This window comes from Dipodomys spectabilis, unplaced genomic scaffold, assembly GCF_019054845.1.
Source record: "Dipodomys spectabilis isolate Male_0828 unplaced genomic scaffold, ASM1905484v1 ptg000001l, whole genome shotgun sequence".
Classification (NCBI taxonomy): Eukaryota; Metazoa; Chordata; class Mammalia; order Rodentia; family Heteromyidae; genus Dipodomys; species Dipodomys spectabilis.
In genome coordinates this window covers 22,415,194-22,433,759 of record NW_024870678.1, presented here as the reverse complement: position 1 = coordinate 22,433,759, position 18,566 = coordinate 22,415,194, and the positions used below count along the sequence as shown (strand labels likewise).

The window sequence follows — 18,566 nt, the reverse complement described above, 5'->3', positions numbered from 1 at the left end:
AGGAGCCAGGTAAATCTCCACCTGTCAGGTCCTTTCTCTGACAGTAGTTGTATCTTCTTGGAGAGACTCTTCCTTTCTGTAAGATCTTTGGGATGCACGAGCTGATGAATTCTTTGGGAAATAATTTATATACATAGAAGTTTCCCTCCTGTTACCTACCTCAGCAATGTGCATTGAAGCTCATGGAATACTGTTGTCTTCCACACTAATGTTCCTGCCTGCTCTGATCTTCACATTTGGCAATTGTCTTTGCTCTAGAGAAGCCCTATTAGTCATGCTTGAGATTAGTTTACTACTTAATAAATTCCTTCCAACACCATGTTCTGTGAGTTAACAAGCCACTTCCCCTGTGATTTCAGCTCGGCTCACAACAAATTACACTTTGGAAAAACAAAGTCCTAGTCCAAAGCATTTTCCAGGTAGCACATTTCCATGTTGAGGAACCTTGGTCATTTTTACTTTTGGACTTTTGGCGTCCTTTTGGCTGAATGTAACATGTCAAGGTATGCAACGCCCTGTTCTTTCGAAGTTCTTCTCTAGGTAATATTTTAGACCAGACTACGTTTTTCAAAGTGGTTTTTAAAAAAGCCCTGTTTGGAAATTATTTATATAATTTACAATATATTCTAGGTAAATCCCCAGCAATCGTTTTAACTAGGTTTTTATGGAGTCCCCACAATGGATAGCTTTTGTGCCAGACACGGTGTAAGGCTATCATATAATTGTTTTGTCCATGACACACCTTGGATTTTTCCACCCTTTTCTTAAGTAACTTGATTTAAAGGAGAGTTTTTGTGTGCTACTTTACTGAAATAATGTTTGTCACAAATAGTTCAACTAAATGAGTGCCTGCTGATATCAGGCAGCTTTAGTGTCAAGTAAAATTCTTATAAAGAAGATAGGGGTTTTGCAGTTGCACCTAGTTAACTTCGGACCTCTCCTCACAACAAAAAGGAACTTCATTTTATTATAGCCAGTGTCTATCAGGTTGTAACCACTGACACCAGTCTTTGTTTCACCAGCCAGTAATAAAAGATAGAGCAGAGGAAATGGAGGAGCTGCAGTTAGGCGTTTGCAACACACCAAGCCCTTGTTTTCCCACTAGGCGCTGCCGAAAAGCAATTGTCCATTCACAGCACAGCCTCTGCATTTCAGAGCTAATATTTTGGCAGTTCTAACTTGGTACATTACAGTCTTCTGCAGTTAATTTTGTTAACCCTTTGAAGTGTACTACATGTTTGATAACCTTGTTTCGTAGCCCTGCCAACATGACCCACATTGACAGATTGCTGCTTCTCACAACTGAGAATAGAAACTTCAGGAAATCAAATAAGACATTTGGGAGGAAGGTAATGATTTCAAACAGCCCTGTCTTACTTACTATTGCCTAACTTTGAAGAGAAGAAGGAAACCATTACAAGCCATCTATGACTTGAATTGCCTTTGAAATAATTGTTTCTCTGAATAAGAAGTTTTTATTTTAGCAGAGCCCCTTGGGCCTATTATAATGTCTCACTGAAAACAGCATTAGCCCTATGTTCGTCTCTCTCCTGCAGCATTTAGTGTGTTTCCTGGATACAAATGCACACGCCTGCCTCCTGGTGCAAAGAGCTTTCCTCTATCACTGCAATAGTCGCCCTGGACAGACCAAATGAAGAACAGAATTTTCAGATGATTAATTAGTCCCCAGACTCAATCACTTAAGTCCCTAATTAAATATCTGGCTCTGCTTTCAACTGTTGTAAGAAAAGATAATTAGCAAAATTTGCAGTGGTAATAAAGTTTTATTTTCCTGAGTGAATAATAAGATCTGAATCACTGGCCGTGTAACTCAGTACCAACATCTAGCCTGTTGACTTTGAAATTCAAAACATTTTTAAACTAGAAGACAACAAGACAAGAAAGTCATTTTTTCCCCTCCAGATTCTAGGATTCGGATACCTTTGATCAATTTGTGCCCAGCTGCTTCCTCTTTCCCACTAATGTCTTAAATTAGTCATCTGCTACCCACCAACATGATAAACTCAAGGAAAGCTCCGACTTCTCTTTTTGTCCCTGTTCCACAACCCTCACCAAACTCTTTACCCACATTTTCCTACCATGTTCCACCATAAATAAGAAAAAGGACCCAACTATAAGATGTACATTGGAAAACAAATATTGCACTCATTAAAAAGGATTTTTTTTTAAGTACAGAGAAAAATGCCTGAGTCTCTTACTGCACTGATTAGAATGCAATCGTATTGCCCTCAAACAGTTAATTCAGGGTAAGGGAAAATGTTTAGTCAGTACGCCTAGAAAAAAAGGAAGGAAATTCAAAAGCTGGTTGCTGGAGGAACAATCACAGACAAATACATATACATATATATAGATATATGTACAGGTTCATTTTAAGTAAAAATCCTGCCATCTCTCTAATGAGTCTGTCCTCTCCAGAGAAATGAGCTTGCCGTTTAAATTTGTTGTACATACCTCAACCATTAAACAAGACATTTAACCATAGTGGCTGCTCTGTGACCTTTGAGTGGCGTGGAATCGCTGAGCGGTGCTGCTCGTTCATGAAGACTTGTGCTGCAGAATCCAGCAACTTCATCCAGGATTAGGAATATAAGTATGCCAAAAAATAAAAATAAAAACTAAAAAAAAAAATAAAACAAAAGAAAGAGGGGGAAAAATAAAAGAGAAAGAAAGAAACACAAAAGCGCACAGAGAGATCAAGCAGGAAGGGAGGTCAGAAAGACTCTCTGGGTGAAGACACTTTGCTCCCAGACCAGTGCTGGGACCGAGCCGAGCCTGCTGCAGCGCCCAGACCGACCAGTGACTGGCTGGGTGAGCAGGCAGGCAGCCGGCCTGCGAGGCTGGGAGGTGCTGTCGGTTGCCACAGGCAAGGAAAAGCAGAGACCAATCGGCTTCAACGCTGGCAGCTCGCTGGAGTGGAGCCTTTTCTGTTTATGTTTCCTCATTTCAAGAGTGACGTCAAAGGGTTTAGTTTTTCCTCTGCATGTGCTATTAATTTTCAAGTACTGTACTATGGGAAGAATGTGTGTGTCTGTGATTCGCCAGGGTGTTCTGCTCTCAAGAGAACCTGAGGAACACTTTCTATATTCAGAAATACTTGTTTAAAAAATTTTTAAGATAACTTGTGGGATGGGTGCTGCCATAAATAAATACAAACATACCTAAATACATAAATAAAAATTTCCTAAGCTAAATAATAGCAGGAAGAATTCCATTTTCTCTGTGTGTGTGTGTGTGTGTGTGTGTGTGTAGATGTCCCCTTCCCTAGCTGTTGCTTAGTTGTGAACTAATTTGGTTTTACCCTTGCCTAAAAATACATTATTAATAATCCCGAAAGCCATGGATACAGAATTGTACGTAATGAGTAGATGAGCCGCAGCACAGGTAGTGAATGATAGAATTTATGTGTCAGTTGCTGCATCTGCTCCTGCTTCTGTCTGCTTTTTGCAGTTTCTTGGGTAAAGCCTCAGGATTGTTCACCTTGGAGATCTTCCCTGCTTTTCCCACAGGAGCCCTTCAGGAGGAGGAGGAGGAAGTGGAGGATGAAGAGAGCAAGGTGAGGCCATGCAGGTGTGCCTGGGGTAACCGCGTGTGCTTTCGTGGAGTGTGTGAGGTGCAGTTATTTAGAGATCTTCTTCTGCCAGGAGCTCCAGTTTATCCCTGTACTTTCCTTCCCACTCTGGAAAATCTCTGTGGCTCCCATCTGTTGTGTTTACCTCCCCCAGATACTCTGTCTTTCCTCTACCCCACCCTGAATTCTACCAACAGAAGCTTTTAAAAAAAATTCAAGAACTTACCTCTTCTATCTATGAATTGTTTTGGTAACTTTTCCTGCCAGCTCCACACCAATGCCAGAATGATAAGGGTACACGCGACTCACGCTGGCTAATCAGAAGTCTGCATTGCTATAGGCACAATAATGTTTGAGGGGTAGCATAACACTCAACACTCAGTCCCTTTTTAGATACTAACACTGATTCTTTGAGAAAGAGGATACTTGTATCTAAGTTAAGTAAGGTTAAGTAACCTTGTTAAGGGTTAATTTCTGGTGCTGAGAATGTGGCAGTGAGTTTAGTATTTTCTCCCATAGATTTTACGAATTTTGAGAAGTAGAGAGACAGGAGATTAAAAAAATTAGTAACTATAAAATATCAAGTGGTAATAAGGGCATTGAGATGAAGGAAGATAGGAATCCAGTGTGTGTGTGTGTGTGTGTGTGTGTGTGTGTGTGTGTGTGTGTGTGTGTGTGTGTGTGTGTGTGTGCTATTTTAGGTGCGATGATCTGGGAAGCACTCTGATTAGGCAATTTTGAGCTGAGGCCTACATGAAGGCCAGAAGCAAGTCACATGTATTTGCATTCCAGGTAGAAGCAGCAGCATCAGGATCAGAGACATGTGAAGAGATTTGGCACGGGGATTGGGTGGCTGACTGGGAAAAAATGAGCAAAAGGAAGAAACAGCTTTAGGAAGGTGTGTCTGGGACAAGATTGCGAAACATTTGATAGCTAGATAAAAGATTTAGGCTATATTCTAGGATGGAAACTCTAACTGAGTGTTTTGACCCGAAAACACTCACGTTCTCACATAAATTCGGCAGCATTTCTCTTTCTTCTGTGTAGAATATAGATTTCTAGGGAGCATAGGCAGAAGCAGAGAGACCAGTAACAAGGCCATTGCAATAAAAGTGAGTAAATGTCGTGGCCTAGGCTTTGGTGAGAGCAACGAAGAGCGTGAGAGGGCCAGAGTCTGGAAGGCTGCGTGTGTGCTTGTCGGTAGAACTGTCAGGGTTTGAAGATATGAGATGTGAAAGACAGGAGTCCCACATTCCTGTTAGAGCAAACCAGGAGAGGATTGTTGTTTACTCGTTTGGGGAAGACTTGATGAGGAAACAGATTTTGAGGTGAAAATGATTCTAGAGCTTCATTTAACATCCATGGATATTTATTGTATACTCTGGACCAGTAACAGTATTAGATACTGGAAATAGAGTAATAAAGAATGCATATGCAGACACAGACACACATAGACATGTGCACACACATTCATATAATTCTTTGCCCTTATGAAACTGAAATTCTCTTGATGATGGTAAGAGTATATTAATAAATATAAAATTTAGGTAGGATATTGGATGGTAACATGGTGGAGAAAATAATAAAGCGAAGAAAGTCTCTGGTCAGATAGAAGCTTACAATCTTCAGAGTACCCAGGGTGGTGAGGGGGAGGGGTGGGAGGGAGGGTCTCACTGCCGGTGTGATATGAGAAGATCATATAAGGCTTTCTAAGCCATTATAAGTACTGTAGCTTTTTAAAAAAAAATCAGCCAAGGTGTAAGATGATCTGATTTAATTTTAACATTCTCTTTACAGAAGGTGTATAAAGGCCAAGGTTGATGAGAGGAACTAGTAAATAGACCATTTTGATAAAATAGAGTGATCAAATTGGTGGTGTCCAGCATGCTGTCAGCAAGATTCTATACTTTGGTGTTAGCATCAACAAGATTTGTTAAATGAATGCTAAGTACTATATATATGTACATATATACATACATAATGTATATATGTATGTGTGTGTGTATATATATATATATTAGTTAAAAGAGGCAATGACCTCTCCAAAAATGGAGGTGTTGTCAAACGGAAGAATGGAGCTGATATTAGCCAAGGAACAGTCCACACAGAGGGGTATGTTAACTTTTCCTATACAATATCACAGAGCTGTCCCTGGAGTCCAGGGGACAGTTCTGAGCTATACATATGCATCTGTAAGTCATTAATACATGCACACACTGGGAGGGATTACCAAAATAATGAGTGCAGACAGAAGAGCTGCAGGCAGTCCACAGTTACCAGGAATACGAAGAAGAACCAGTGAAGGGAGCACCTCCAACAGTACCAGAAAAACTGAGAGAGCGGTCACTTGGAAGACAAACTGAAGGGTTGAGCATTTGCCTAAATAAAATAAATACTAAATGAAGGCCAAGAACCAACCACTAAGTTTAGAATGTATAACCTAAACTTTGATAAAAGCAGATATGGTGTGGTAGAATCAGTAGAAAAGGTGAAAGATGGAGAATGGGAGAATTGGGAATTGGGTGTATAGATGGCTCTTTCGAAGGTGTTGCATTCACAACCCCACTGAGAAACAAGTTATTGGAAGCCATATCTTTTATTATGGGTAAAATATTGTCATCTTTATATTAGTTGAAAAGAACCATTTGTGAGAAGTAATTGAGGATGTAGAAGAGAAAAGGGGAATTTTTTGGAGCAGAAGTGCAATGTGGGACATGCCTCCCAGAATATTCACATCCAAATCTCTGGGACCTGGAAATATACTACCTGATGCAAGAAAAGGGACTTTGCAGATATAATTGAAGTCATAGATATAATTGGAATTATAGGTCAGAAAGCAGGGAGCTTTCTCCTGGGTTGTGCATATGTGCCCAATCTAATCTCTTGAACCTTTAAAAGCAGAAGACACATTTTGTTTTCTAGATGGAAGCAGAAGAGAGATCTAGTAAAGGAGAAGTCAGAATGTTCCAAGTTTGAGAAGGATTCAACACACTGTGCTGTAGAGTCATGTGCAAAACCAGAGAGAGGTCTTTGGCAGTTCAGAGTGGTTTTCTAGTTGACATCCAGCCAAGAAATGAGAGCTTCACTCTGATCACTGCAAGGGATGGGATTTTACCAATGACCTGGCTGGATGTGGAAACAGATGCTTTTCTAGAGATTCCAGAATGGCTCATACCCTGCTGCACTTTGCTGTCGACCATACGTGATGTTAAACAGAATATTCAGTCCTGAGAGCCAGGACCTAATGAATAGGTTGTTTCAACCATGATATAAAACTACCATGGAGTTACGGGCATTGGAAAGAAGCAAGGGCTCATCCTGGGAAACAGAAAGGAGGGCAAAACTGTGATGGTGGTGTAAGATCGTGAAAGTTCGCTGTGACTTCTAGCTCTTCAGTGAATTTGGAATTTAAAACCAATATTGATTAGGAGAAAGGATAGGAGCTGTGGTGGAGGTTTGAAAAGATATAAAATAATTTTCTGGAAGAAAACCCCAGAATTACCAGCGAAGCATTAATAGGATGACCAAGAGCACGAGGGCCAATTTGAGTATAGTCATTAGAAATTAAAGTGATACTGCATAGTATGCTGCCTTTCCAATGCCCAGGAGATGTTCAAATAAAACGATAGGGAGTTTATGTGCAATTCTGGAGAGCTACGGCTAGATGAAACAGTATTGAAAGTCACGGGAAGGCACGAGACTAAGGAATAAAGATAGATTGAAGGACATTCTAATGTTTAAATATTATGAGTGAATAGATCCAGCAAAGGGTACCAAGAAGGGGTTGTCATAGAGGTGGAAAAATAAACAAAATAATGGTTTCTCGAGCACTAAATTGTAGTGATGAGTGGCATGGATTGAATTGCGTCACCTTACCACCTACATTCATATGCTGAAGTCCTTACACCATTTGGAAATAGGGCTTTTAAGGAGGCAATTAAAGTTACATGAGCTACAGAGGTGGTCTAAACCTGATGACTCTGGTACCTTTGTTAGAAGGAAAGCTTGCTCTCTCCCTCTGCCACGAAGGACATCAAATCAGGACTGAAACTTCAGCAGACTCTAAGCTTTACTGGCACTGAGTTCAGACTTCTAGTCTCAGAACTCTGAGGGGAAAACTTCTATTGTTTAAGCCATCCAGTCTATGGTATTTTTGTAATGGCAACTTAAACAAACTCTAATACAGACAGTTACATTGGTCAATGAACTCTTTTTAATTTCTTTTGCCAGATATCATGATGTCATTTAAGTTGGTTTCCTGCTACTTATTATAGAGAGAGTCCTAACAACTTCAGTCTATGTAGTCCCTTTTCCAAGAGGTGGATGTGATGCTCTCCTTCCTCATATAATTTTGCTACCACTTGCAGCTTGAAAAGAACGTAAGAATATAACTGTATCTATATCTGTATCTATCTGTAATCAGTATCTATAATTGTGTCTATATGTCTCTAACTCCACCAGATGAAGCAATATTCACTGAAGACTACTAGATTTAAAATATTTAGTATGAGGAGACATTATTATTAAAATACTTTGGAGTGTTCTTTGAAGCACGGCATTGGAACTGACCACATTTTCTGCAATTTATTAGTTATAAAAATAATCTAAAAGGAGTGACCTTATTTCAAGCCTTTTCATTTCCTTTCTTAATCCCCTTCTTCAATAGCTCATGATCCATGACTCATACATATGACTGCTCTTAGTCATTTTCTTTCCTTTATAATTCAGCTATTTTCTTTATAAAAGGATTAGAAAATACAATTTTTCTCTCGTTGACAAGAAAAAATCAAGGTCATTTACCTGGTAAGGAGAAGAACAACACTTTTTTTTAGTTGAGGATCAGAGATAAACCTTATTTTATTTTTATTAGTTTTTTCCTTTAACATTGTTATTATTAAAGCATTGCACGAAGGGGTTACAGTTTTATATCAGATCATGAGTACAATGCTTCTTGGACATTTACACTTCTTCCTTTGCTTTCTCCCCATTTTCCCCTCTCATCCCTACCCAGCTAACATAGTTTATTTTATAACGTAGTATATGTTGAGTTCAATGACTGCCTTTGCTCACCCTCCGTTCCTATACCATCCTTTGTATAGACCCCCTCAAAACAAAACACAAATAACCCAAACAACTGAAAACAAAACAAAACAACATCATTTAAAAAATTATTGGAGTTCATTTTCATTAGATAATACTTGAGATGTTTAGAGGAGTTACACATTTGGATTCCTCCCTTTCTGTACTTCCTTTAGACAGTTTGTATGTAAATATATTAAGCCCTGTATGTTAATGTGTTTAGTTGTACTTTAGATCTAGCTAACAGACATGGCTTTTTTAAAGTGATAAAGGAAATAGGAAATGAGAGTTCTAAAGAGAGAAAAAGTTTAATGGAAATTCAAGGAGATCACTTCCACTTGGGGACTTTGGGAAGACTTGGCACAATGTAGGAGGCTTCCTTTGTCATTAACCAGGAAGATACACGTCATAGTGAGGGATGGACTGGTGGGTTCAGAATGATAGGAACACAGGATGTGGGAAAGGACTAATGCATTGTGTCCCCACATGGCAGTTAAGTGACAATGAGATTTGAATTTTACTCTGGAAAGATTAGTGAAGGCTTTCAAGTAGGGGGTTGAAATAGCAGTACTCTTTCCCTATTAGCAAAATGTTCTAATGATGGATAAAGACATATGATTACAATACAAAAGAATGAGTAATGTGATAGGAGGAATCCAGGGTGATTTGAGAGAACATTAGAGAAAAATCAAAACCAGATTTTGAGTTAAACAATGCCTGTATTTGAGGACACCAGTGTCTGCAGTGAAGTCTAAAGGACCCATGAGAGAACACTGGATACAAAAGGAAGGAAGCTGTAGATTGTGGGTGACACTCCACTAGAAATAAAAAGGATCTTGGATGAGAAACTGTTCCCATCTCAGATGATGGTACATGCAATAAGAGCATATAGATGAAGATGAGTATGGTCCATTCCTGGAACCAAAGCAAAGGCAGTTTGTCTGAAGTGATAAAAGGTAAGTTAGGACAGGGCTTTTTCATCAAAGAAATTGAATTTTGTCCCAAGAGAAATGGAGAATAAACAATAATTGTCATGCTTACATTTGCACCTTCTGATAATCACTTAGACAGTTATTTGGAGACCAGAGGGAAATCTGGAGACAGAAAGACCAGGAGGAAATGTGTCTGTCTTGGATGGGGTTAGACATGGACACATACAAATATCTAGCAGTTACTTAAAAAGCAGCAGTCTAAATCTCTGACAGATTGAAATAGAAGATGAGGGGTTTATTGTGGAGTGAAAGTAAAGCATGAGATAGTCAAGGATGACACCCAAGTTCCATTTATGTCAATTGAATAGTATTCATTTCAATATGATAGCTATGATATACTATTTATTTCAATAAGTTCAGTTTTAATGTTAGTATCTGAGTGGAGTTAGATACACTATTATAAGACAACAGAAAAACAGACCACAACAATTTTTGAGGAGCATCATGTTGGTGAATAAAGCCATCGGAGCTCAGGAGAATGTGACTCCTGAGAGGGGAAAGGAGAGTTAGGGGGAAAGGAATATCATTAAGAGCTAGACAAGGACAATAAGCCTACAAATAGATGGCAAATGAGCGGAAATACAGAAGAAAAACATAATGTGATCTTATAGAACCCAAGGAAAATAGTATTTCAAAATGTAACACATGGTCATTAATGCCAAGGTTACAGACAGAAAATTTTTAAAAAACCACATATATAAGATAAAAATATAATATAATATATTTATTTATAATTATATATAATATAATAAATGAAAATTTAGTGTATATAAAGGTAGTATATTATAGGTGAATGGAGAAGGAATAAATTACTGGTAAATGAAGTTGAGACCAAGACTACAACATTAAAATAAACTAAACTTAGACTCATTCCCAAATCCAAAATACAAACACCAAGTACAGACAGAAAAAAGGGACTTAAACATAAAAAAATCAAAATGTAAAATTTTCTGAAGATGTAACAGGAGAGAGACATGATCTCAAAGTAGGAAAGATCTTTATAAAATAAAGAAGATGCCAAGCAAATTCTACAAAGGAAACTGATAAAGCTGCCTATATCCTAAGTCTTCTACTTGATCAAAAATGTTTTAAATAAAGTTAAAAATTAAAATATACCATTATATAGGAAGACATCTCTATTGGGCGTCTGAATCTTAGCTTATGTGGTTCTGACAAAAGTGAACAAGGCTACAAAGCAGGTATTGCTACCACAGATTGTTGGTGGGAGTGAAATTGGCTTAAAGCCATCATCAAAAACATTTGAGGACAGGGTTTCAGAATGCAAACTGTAATATTTCTTTGAAAGATAATACAACCAGGCCTTCAAAATTCAGGGTATTTGAAGGTATTGAAGGGTATTTGAAAGAAAATACAGACTTAATCTCCACCCTCAGTGGGGTGCAGGGCTGCTGTGCCTTCTCTCCAGACCTAGTCTCTGAACTTAGTACCATTCCTAGAACCATCCTGGACCACACCCTCCAGCAAACTCCCTTTCCAAATCTATGTGGAACTCATAATCTCTGTCAACTGATGCTATAGTTTACACCAACTTGTTTGTCACTTCGCTCTAACCTGATCTACAAGGGGATTCTTCCTTCCTGTTGGTCATAGGGTAATGACACAGTGAGAGTACATCTTACTCCCTTTAGAAATAGAACTGTTATTTACCTATAGGAAAGCTAGTGGTAAGCATAAAATAAGCAATATTTACAAATATTGATTAGGGTAGACATTCTAGCATCAACATCTTAGTCAAAGTTCTACAAAATAAACACTAAGAAGTAGGTACTTCTAAGGGGTGGGGTCAAGGGGAAAGGGGTAGAAAAATGAAGGGGAGAAGATGGTGAGACTGTAGTCAAGAATTCAATGTATATCTTACAAAATCAAAAAGAGCCAGGAAAGTGTGAACAAATGTACTAGTGATACTCACTAGACGTTATGTTGAAAATGAACTATACAACTTGTGGGGTTCAGGGGTAGAGAGGGAAAAACCTGGGAGAAAAAGAGACAAAAGGTGACACTTTTCAAAAAGAAATGCGCTCATTATCTGACCTATGTAACTGTAACTCCTCTGTACATCACCTTTACGATAAAAATAAACGTAAAAAAGAGTAAAGGAAGAGGTGGGGGAGGGGAGGGGTGGGTGAGAATGTTGAAAGGGATGACATTGATTAAGAGGCATTATTTCATAACCTGCTTTGCTAAATGGCAACTCCTTTGTACAATTACTTGAAGATTACAAAAGAATGAATCACTTAAAATCTGAGGAAAGAAATGATCAGCCTTATTAGTGGATTTTTCCTCCCCTGCCTGTAAAACACTTTTCATTTTAAATTATTTTCTCTTTTCATTCTACCACCTACTCATCTTTCATTAAAGCTGTTTCTCAAACCAACAGACTATCTTAGGACTGTGTCTCCAAAGTGCTAATTTAGCTTCGAATCATGGCAAGAATCTCAAGCAGAAAAGGCACTTTGCAAACAAGGAAGAGGAGGCCGCAGGGGCGGAAATGACAAAGAGGAGGAAGAGGAGTTGAAGAGGAGGCAAAGGAGGCAGTGGAGGAAGAGGAGGAAGAGGAGGAAAGGCAGAGTAGGAGGAAGGGAGGAGGAGGAAGAAGGAGAGGATGAGGGAGAGGGAGAAGGAGGATGAAGAAGAAGAAGGAGGAGGAGGAAGAGAAGGAGGAAGAGGAGGAAGAAGAAAAGAGGAGGAGGAGGAGAAGGAAGAAGAGGAGGAAGAAGAAAAGAGGAGGAGGAGATCTCTTCTAAACTACCATTTTATGCTTATCATCAAACATTCACCATCTGGGAAAATTTGTAAATCATAACTTAGTGCTAGTGAGCTCCCTTCTGAACCTTGTGTAACTGAACTTCCCTTCAGACTTCCTCTGATGTCTTTGTTCCAGCCACATCCAGCTCCTTGTGAGCACACGTACATGAACACACCTACGCGAATACCAATCCTCTTCCACCTAACTTCCAAGTTCATTTTTCATTCCTTTGGTCTATTTCCAAGGTAAAAGCTATTACCACATCATTTACAAACCTCTAAAAAGTGCTCATTTGGAACATGGAAGTTGTCTGATAACTTAATCCACATTGGTGTTTTTATAGGAGAGATGGAAAAAAGGAGGAAAAAAATTGTGTCACTACTTCTCTGGCCATAATTACCCAAACGGGTATTTTTTTAATCTAGGCATATGCCATGCTATAAATTTTAATTGTACTCCCCAACACCCCCCCTCTGTCTCTGTCTCTCTGTCTCTCTCTGTCTCTGTCTGTCTCTGTCTCTGTCTCTGTCTCTGTCTCTCTCTCTCTCTCTCTCTCTCTCTCTCTCTTACACACACACACACACACACACACACACATCCAAACATATTTCCAAGTCTCAACTCCCAGTTCTTCAGACTGTAACTATGTTTCTATCATTTAGCACATAGTAGGCCATTACTATGTCGACTGAATTGATGAGCAAATGGGATTGGTGAGAGACATTGTATGTAAATCAAACATGTAATTTGAAGAGACTGAAAGGAGGCTAACATCAGCTGCTTAGTAACTTTGCAGTCAAATGTACTGAGAGTCCAGATTACATGTACCCAAGGGAAAGAAATTATATACTTTATTTCATAAGCAAGTCATGAAACTTTTACTTTGCAAGACAACAACGATTTGATGGGCAGGGACCATAGAAAAGATATTGCAGGTAGCATTAATGAAGAGACTAAGGGATTGTGTCGCAGCAGAGCTTTTGTAGGAAATGCCTACTAAGGACTTTGGGAGGACAGTGGAAATACATGGAAAAGTGAATAGGGCAGATGTTGAACAGTGAGAATTTGCTACTTCTAAGCAAAACAGATACTTATAAGCAAAAGAGCCTAAAGTCAGTTTATTTACCAGAGATCTCTCATATCAAATTCACTAAATGACTAACCAAACATTTCAGACCATAACAAGTCGTTGCATCTTGTAGTTTTATGAGTGGAGCAGTAACAATTTTGATACTAACTGGGCCACTTAGGATAGCTGTAACTTACCAATTTTTACAGAACCAATCCTTCTGACAAAAACCTTAGGAATGTAAGATGATGACTTTTCACATCTATATTCACATTTACTTGAAGACAGGGAGAAGTGGAGGGGCCTGGGTATAGTGTTCTTCGGTCTTGGATACAATTAATATGCTTTATCACATTTTGGGGAAAACAAGGATTTTTTTTTAGATTGTATTAAATGAATCAGACATGAAGTTGATTTTGTAAGTTGAAAACTCTTAAATATGTATGATACTTAGCATGGCACTTTCATCTTATTTATTGAGGAAAATTTTTGATTCTCGGCTTGAAGAATAATAGCATATTTCTTTTTTTTTTTTTTTTTTTTTTTGCTTTCCATTGTTATTTATTTATTTTTTTTTTTTTAAATTTTATTTTATTTTATTTGAGAACATACTGTACAGAGGGGTTACAATTACATGGGCAGGATAATGCATACATTTCTTACCAAGCATTGCATCCTCCTCCTTTGTTTACCCTTCACCTCCCTTCCCAGCCTCCCCCCTCCCTCCCACCCAATCATACCCCCCCTCCCCCCCCCCCCACCGACATTGTAAAGCTGGTTTTGACGTGACATTTTGTACTTCTCATTGTTGCAACAGGTCCACCTGAATCCTTAAACGACTTGTTTGTCCCCGTCTCCTCCACATGTTATACTGACATCAAATATAGTGAAAGCAGGGGTTACACTGTGGGGGAGGGACATACAAAGCAACAAAGAAATAATCTTATAAATGCATTAGAAACACATGCATGAAAGAAACAAAAACATTAAAATACATATTTGAGGTTTTGTTTTCCTAACATCACATTATCTGACTTTTTCTGCTTGACTCATACCTATACTAGATATTGCAAATAAGGGAAACCATGGGACCTATGTTTCTTTGGGCCTGGCTTACTTCACTTAATATAATTTTTTCCAAGCCTTTCCATTTCCTAACAAATGGGGAAGTGTCATTCTTTCTGATGGAGGCATAGAATTCCATTGTGTATATATACCACATCTTCTTGATCCATTCATCTACTGAGGGGCATCTGGGTTGGTTCCATGTCTTAGCTATGGTAAATAATGCTGCAATAAACATAGTTGTGCTGGTAGCTTTAGTGTGGCCTTGTTTGTGATCATTTGGGTAAATGCCCAAAAGTGGGATTGCTGGGTCGTTGGGGAGCTCTATGTGGAGTCTTTTGAGGAACCTCCATACTGCTTTCCAAAGTGGTTGAACAAGTTTACATTCCCACCAACAATGAAGTAAGGTTCCTTTCTGTCCACATCCCCTCCAGCATCTGTTGTTGTTAGAGTTCTTGATTTTTGCTGTTCTAACTGGAGTGAGGTGATATCTCAATGTTGTTTTGATTTGCATTTCTTTTATGGCTAGGGATGTTGAACATTTCTTCATGTGTCTATTGGCCATCCTTCTTTCTTCTTCAGAGAAGCTTCTCTTTAAGTCTTTCGCCCACTTACTTATTGGGCAGTTGTTTCTTTGAGGATTTGTTGTTGGGTGGTTTAATTTTTTGAGTTCCAAGTATATTTTAGATATGAGACCCTTGTCCGTTGTATGGCTAGTAAAGATCTTCTCCCAGTCCGTGGGCTTTCTATTGATCTTGCTAGCTATGTCATTTGCCCTGCAGAAGCTCTGCAACCTTATACAATCCCATTTGTCCAGCCTTTCTTTGATTTGTTGTGTTTCCGGGTCTCTATTCAGAAAATTTCGGCCTGAGCCAAGGAGACCCAGGGTTTCTCCTATTCCATCCTGTAATGTTTTCAGAGTGTCTGCTTTGAGTTCAAGGTCTTTGATCCATTTGGAGTTGATTCTGGTGCAGGGTGATATATAAGGATCTAGGTTTAGTTTTCTACATGTAGTTAACCAGTTTTGCCAGCACCATTTACTGAAGAGGCTGTCTGTCTTCCATTCTATTGTTTTAGCTCCCTTATCGAAGATTAGATGGCTATAGGTCTGTAGGTTCATTTCTGGGTTTTCAATTCTATTCCATTGGTCCTGAGGTCTGTTCTTATGCCAATACCAAGCTGTTTTGATTACTATGGCTTTATAGTAGAGTTTGAAATTTGGTATTGATATTCCTCCAGCAGTATTCTTTCCGTTGAGGAGCGTTTTTGCTATTCGGGGTCTTTTATTGTTCCATATGAATTTTTGGATTGCCTCTTCTATTTCCTTGAAGAATGAGGGTGGAATTTTGATAGGTATTGCGTTGAATTTGTAGATAGCCTTGGGCAGTAATAATAGCATATTTCAACATAGGCTTGAACACAGATGATTACCCTGAAACAGCCAAGCCCACTTGACCTGTGCTGCATGGCTGCAACTCAGTACTGACGTGTGCACTTTCTCCCCTGCTCCCACAGAAATCCCCATGCACATCCCAGTTCAGTTCATAACACACATCCACTGCCTTCCTTGAATGGATTCTTTCCATTCATTCTTTCCTTCTTGTCTTCTCCTCTGAACACACTCTCCACCCCCTGCCACCCCCCCCCATGGCAGCTCATTCACCTCTGATTAAATCAACATACTGTGGAATACTTACTTCTCTAGTTATTTCCGTTTCTCTCTAGCACTGCCTCACTTTTTGTCACCAGCCTCCAAAGCTGCTATGAACTGTTAATTCAATTTCTAGAGATCTTGGCTTTCTTGCTTAAGTATTGAAAAGTCAGGAAAATTCCACCTTCTATTTAACATCATTTGGATTTTCTTTCTAAACCAAAGCAGAGCTAAAACTTAAAAATTTGTAACAAGGACTTTTTTTCATATTTTTAGAGATACTATTAGAGCGTTAAGAAAAGCTAGAATGGTAAAGATTGCCAAGATTCTTAATGGAAATAAGTGATCCATCGTCATAATCATTTGTGTATTCCCTATCCTTTCTTGTACAAATCATGATTTCCTATACAAGACAGACACTTGATTAATTATTCAATACTTTCTCAAGCACTTTCTGTGAATCCTAAGTGTAGCATCAGATTGGGTAGATAGCCTTTATCACTGCAGACAATATGTAACCTCGGCATGTACTGTGCTTGTCTCCATGGATACCAAATTTCTGTGAATAGTGCTTAGTGAAAAAAAAATCTATAGGGGAAAGCTAAATTTTGCTCATTCTTTTGACTCAGGTCCTTCCTGATCCTTCTACCCTCTGAAAATTTCCATCCGAAGTTGTGAGAAACCTAGCACATGGGTACAATAGAAAACCTTTGCACTTAGATCACAAGGTGTTTTGCTTATATCTTGTTGTCTGTTCAGTAAACACTGAAACACAGAAATTGAGGTGGCTACAGGAAAATGGGGAAACAGAAACTGAAGCTTGTTTCATATATTCTACTTAGGAATTGGGCTCAATGAGAACAGTACATGAGGGAAGGTGGCCTAGGGCAATTTATCTTTGTTCGTTTGTTTGGTAGAAAGCTAAATTGAAATGATAAATACTAACAGAGCAACAAAATTACCAAAGGTGTTTTCATTTGGGGATCGAGCATTATTAACTTAGTGAATTCTGAGTCTCGAGGAAATGTACCATGTCATGCTGTTCAAAGCTCTGGTAGATTGTTGTTTCTTGTTATTAAATAAGCAAAACAGAAAGCATTTTTATTACTGTAGAAAAATGGGATATATTAGTAAGTTGTGAAAAGAAACATAAGAAGGGAATAAAACAATGGAGTATGTAGTCTGCTTTGTACATGAAATTTCTCAATTCTGCATCTATTACCAAAAAGAATAGGATCCTTGATGTTTTGTTTTTGTTTTTGTTTTTTAAATTTGAGAATCATTGTCCTGCTCAATGCTTTGTTTATTTTCTGGTTTGTATTTCATTTTATTGCTGAAAGTTGCTTTAAGAGCAATAGATACACTAAAGTTAGTTTCTGACATATTTTCATCTTGGTCATTTGTTCATCCTGAATCTAAGAAGGAAAAGGGGACCTGAGACAATTAGGTTAGGAATCATGGAGGAAGACTTCATACCAAGAATCTGAGAGGCGGGAGAAGAAATCCCCAAGAAACTTCAAGTGAGGATCACAAGGAGACAACTGCCCACAGAGTCTGTGGGCTGCTGGTAGCAATGCTATTAAGCATGGAGCCAAGGCTACTCTACAATGATTGCCGCGCCTACCCCACCCCCCACTACCTCCTGCACTCAGAGTGAAGTCAGTTGAAAGTTCCTAGCATGAAATGTTATGGCTTTCCAGAAGGAGTGGGTAGGCAACCTTCTGGAGACTCAGCGCTCCTTAGGGATCAACTGGATTGTGTTGAATCCACTACCAACCATAGGTTGCACATCAGGCTTCTTCTTCTTATCTTTTGGTGAAAGACATGCTAAATTTGGGATGTAAGGAATTTTTCCCACTTAAAAAAATCTCCATATTAAAAATTCATGCCACTAATAGTGGAAGATAAGTAGAGGTAAGAGTGAGTATAATTATCTCCCTGCAGATACCTTTTTATCAAGCTCTCTCTCTCTCTCTCCCATTGTAGGGATGGTAGAGGGAGAAGGGAGTCTCAGGAAATGTTCTTGCATAAACCATCCTCTCTGGCATTCTGAAGCATGATTCTCTCTCCCCTTTTCTTCTTAAGTTAGGCAAAATAGACATTCAGATATTTCTTGATCAGTCATAAGTCAGTATCAGGTTTGCCTGAGAGAGAAACAGACTTGGTTTCTGATTCAAAATTTAATGCTCTGAATAACATTATTAAAAAAGCTACAAAAGTAGATGAAAAAATAGAAGAAGCCATAATTCTAAGTATATTCTGGATTCAACATTAACATACCCAGTAGGTAGAAAGGAACATGATGGTTCTCAGCACAATAATGGAAACATTAGAAAATGAAGGATTTATGAATT

General features: G+C 38.6%; 1 protein-coding gene across 1 annotated transcript in view; it reads right to left on the bottom strand.

Moving 5' to 3' along the window:
- Positions 1 to 2,901, bottom strand: part of Pde7b (phosphodiesterase 7B) — a 307,803-nt gene extending 304,902 nt beyond the window's left edge. Inside the window, exon 1 of the mRNA XM_042702651.1 lies at positions 2,473 to 2,901. Within this exon, the coding sequence (XP_042558585.1) occupies positions 2,473 to 2,493 (21 nt within the window). The 5' untranslated portion in view covers positions 2,494 to 2,901. The remainder of the gene's footprint in view (positions 1 to 2,472) is intronic.
- Between the last annotated feature and the right edge of the window lie 15,665 nt (positions 2,902 to 18,566).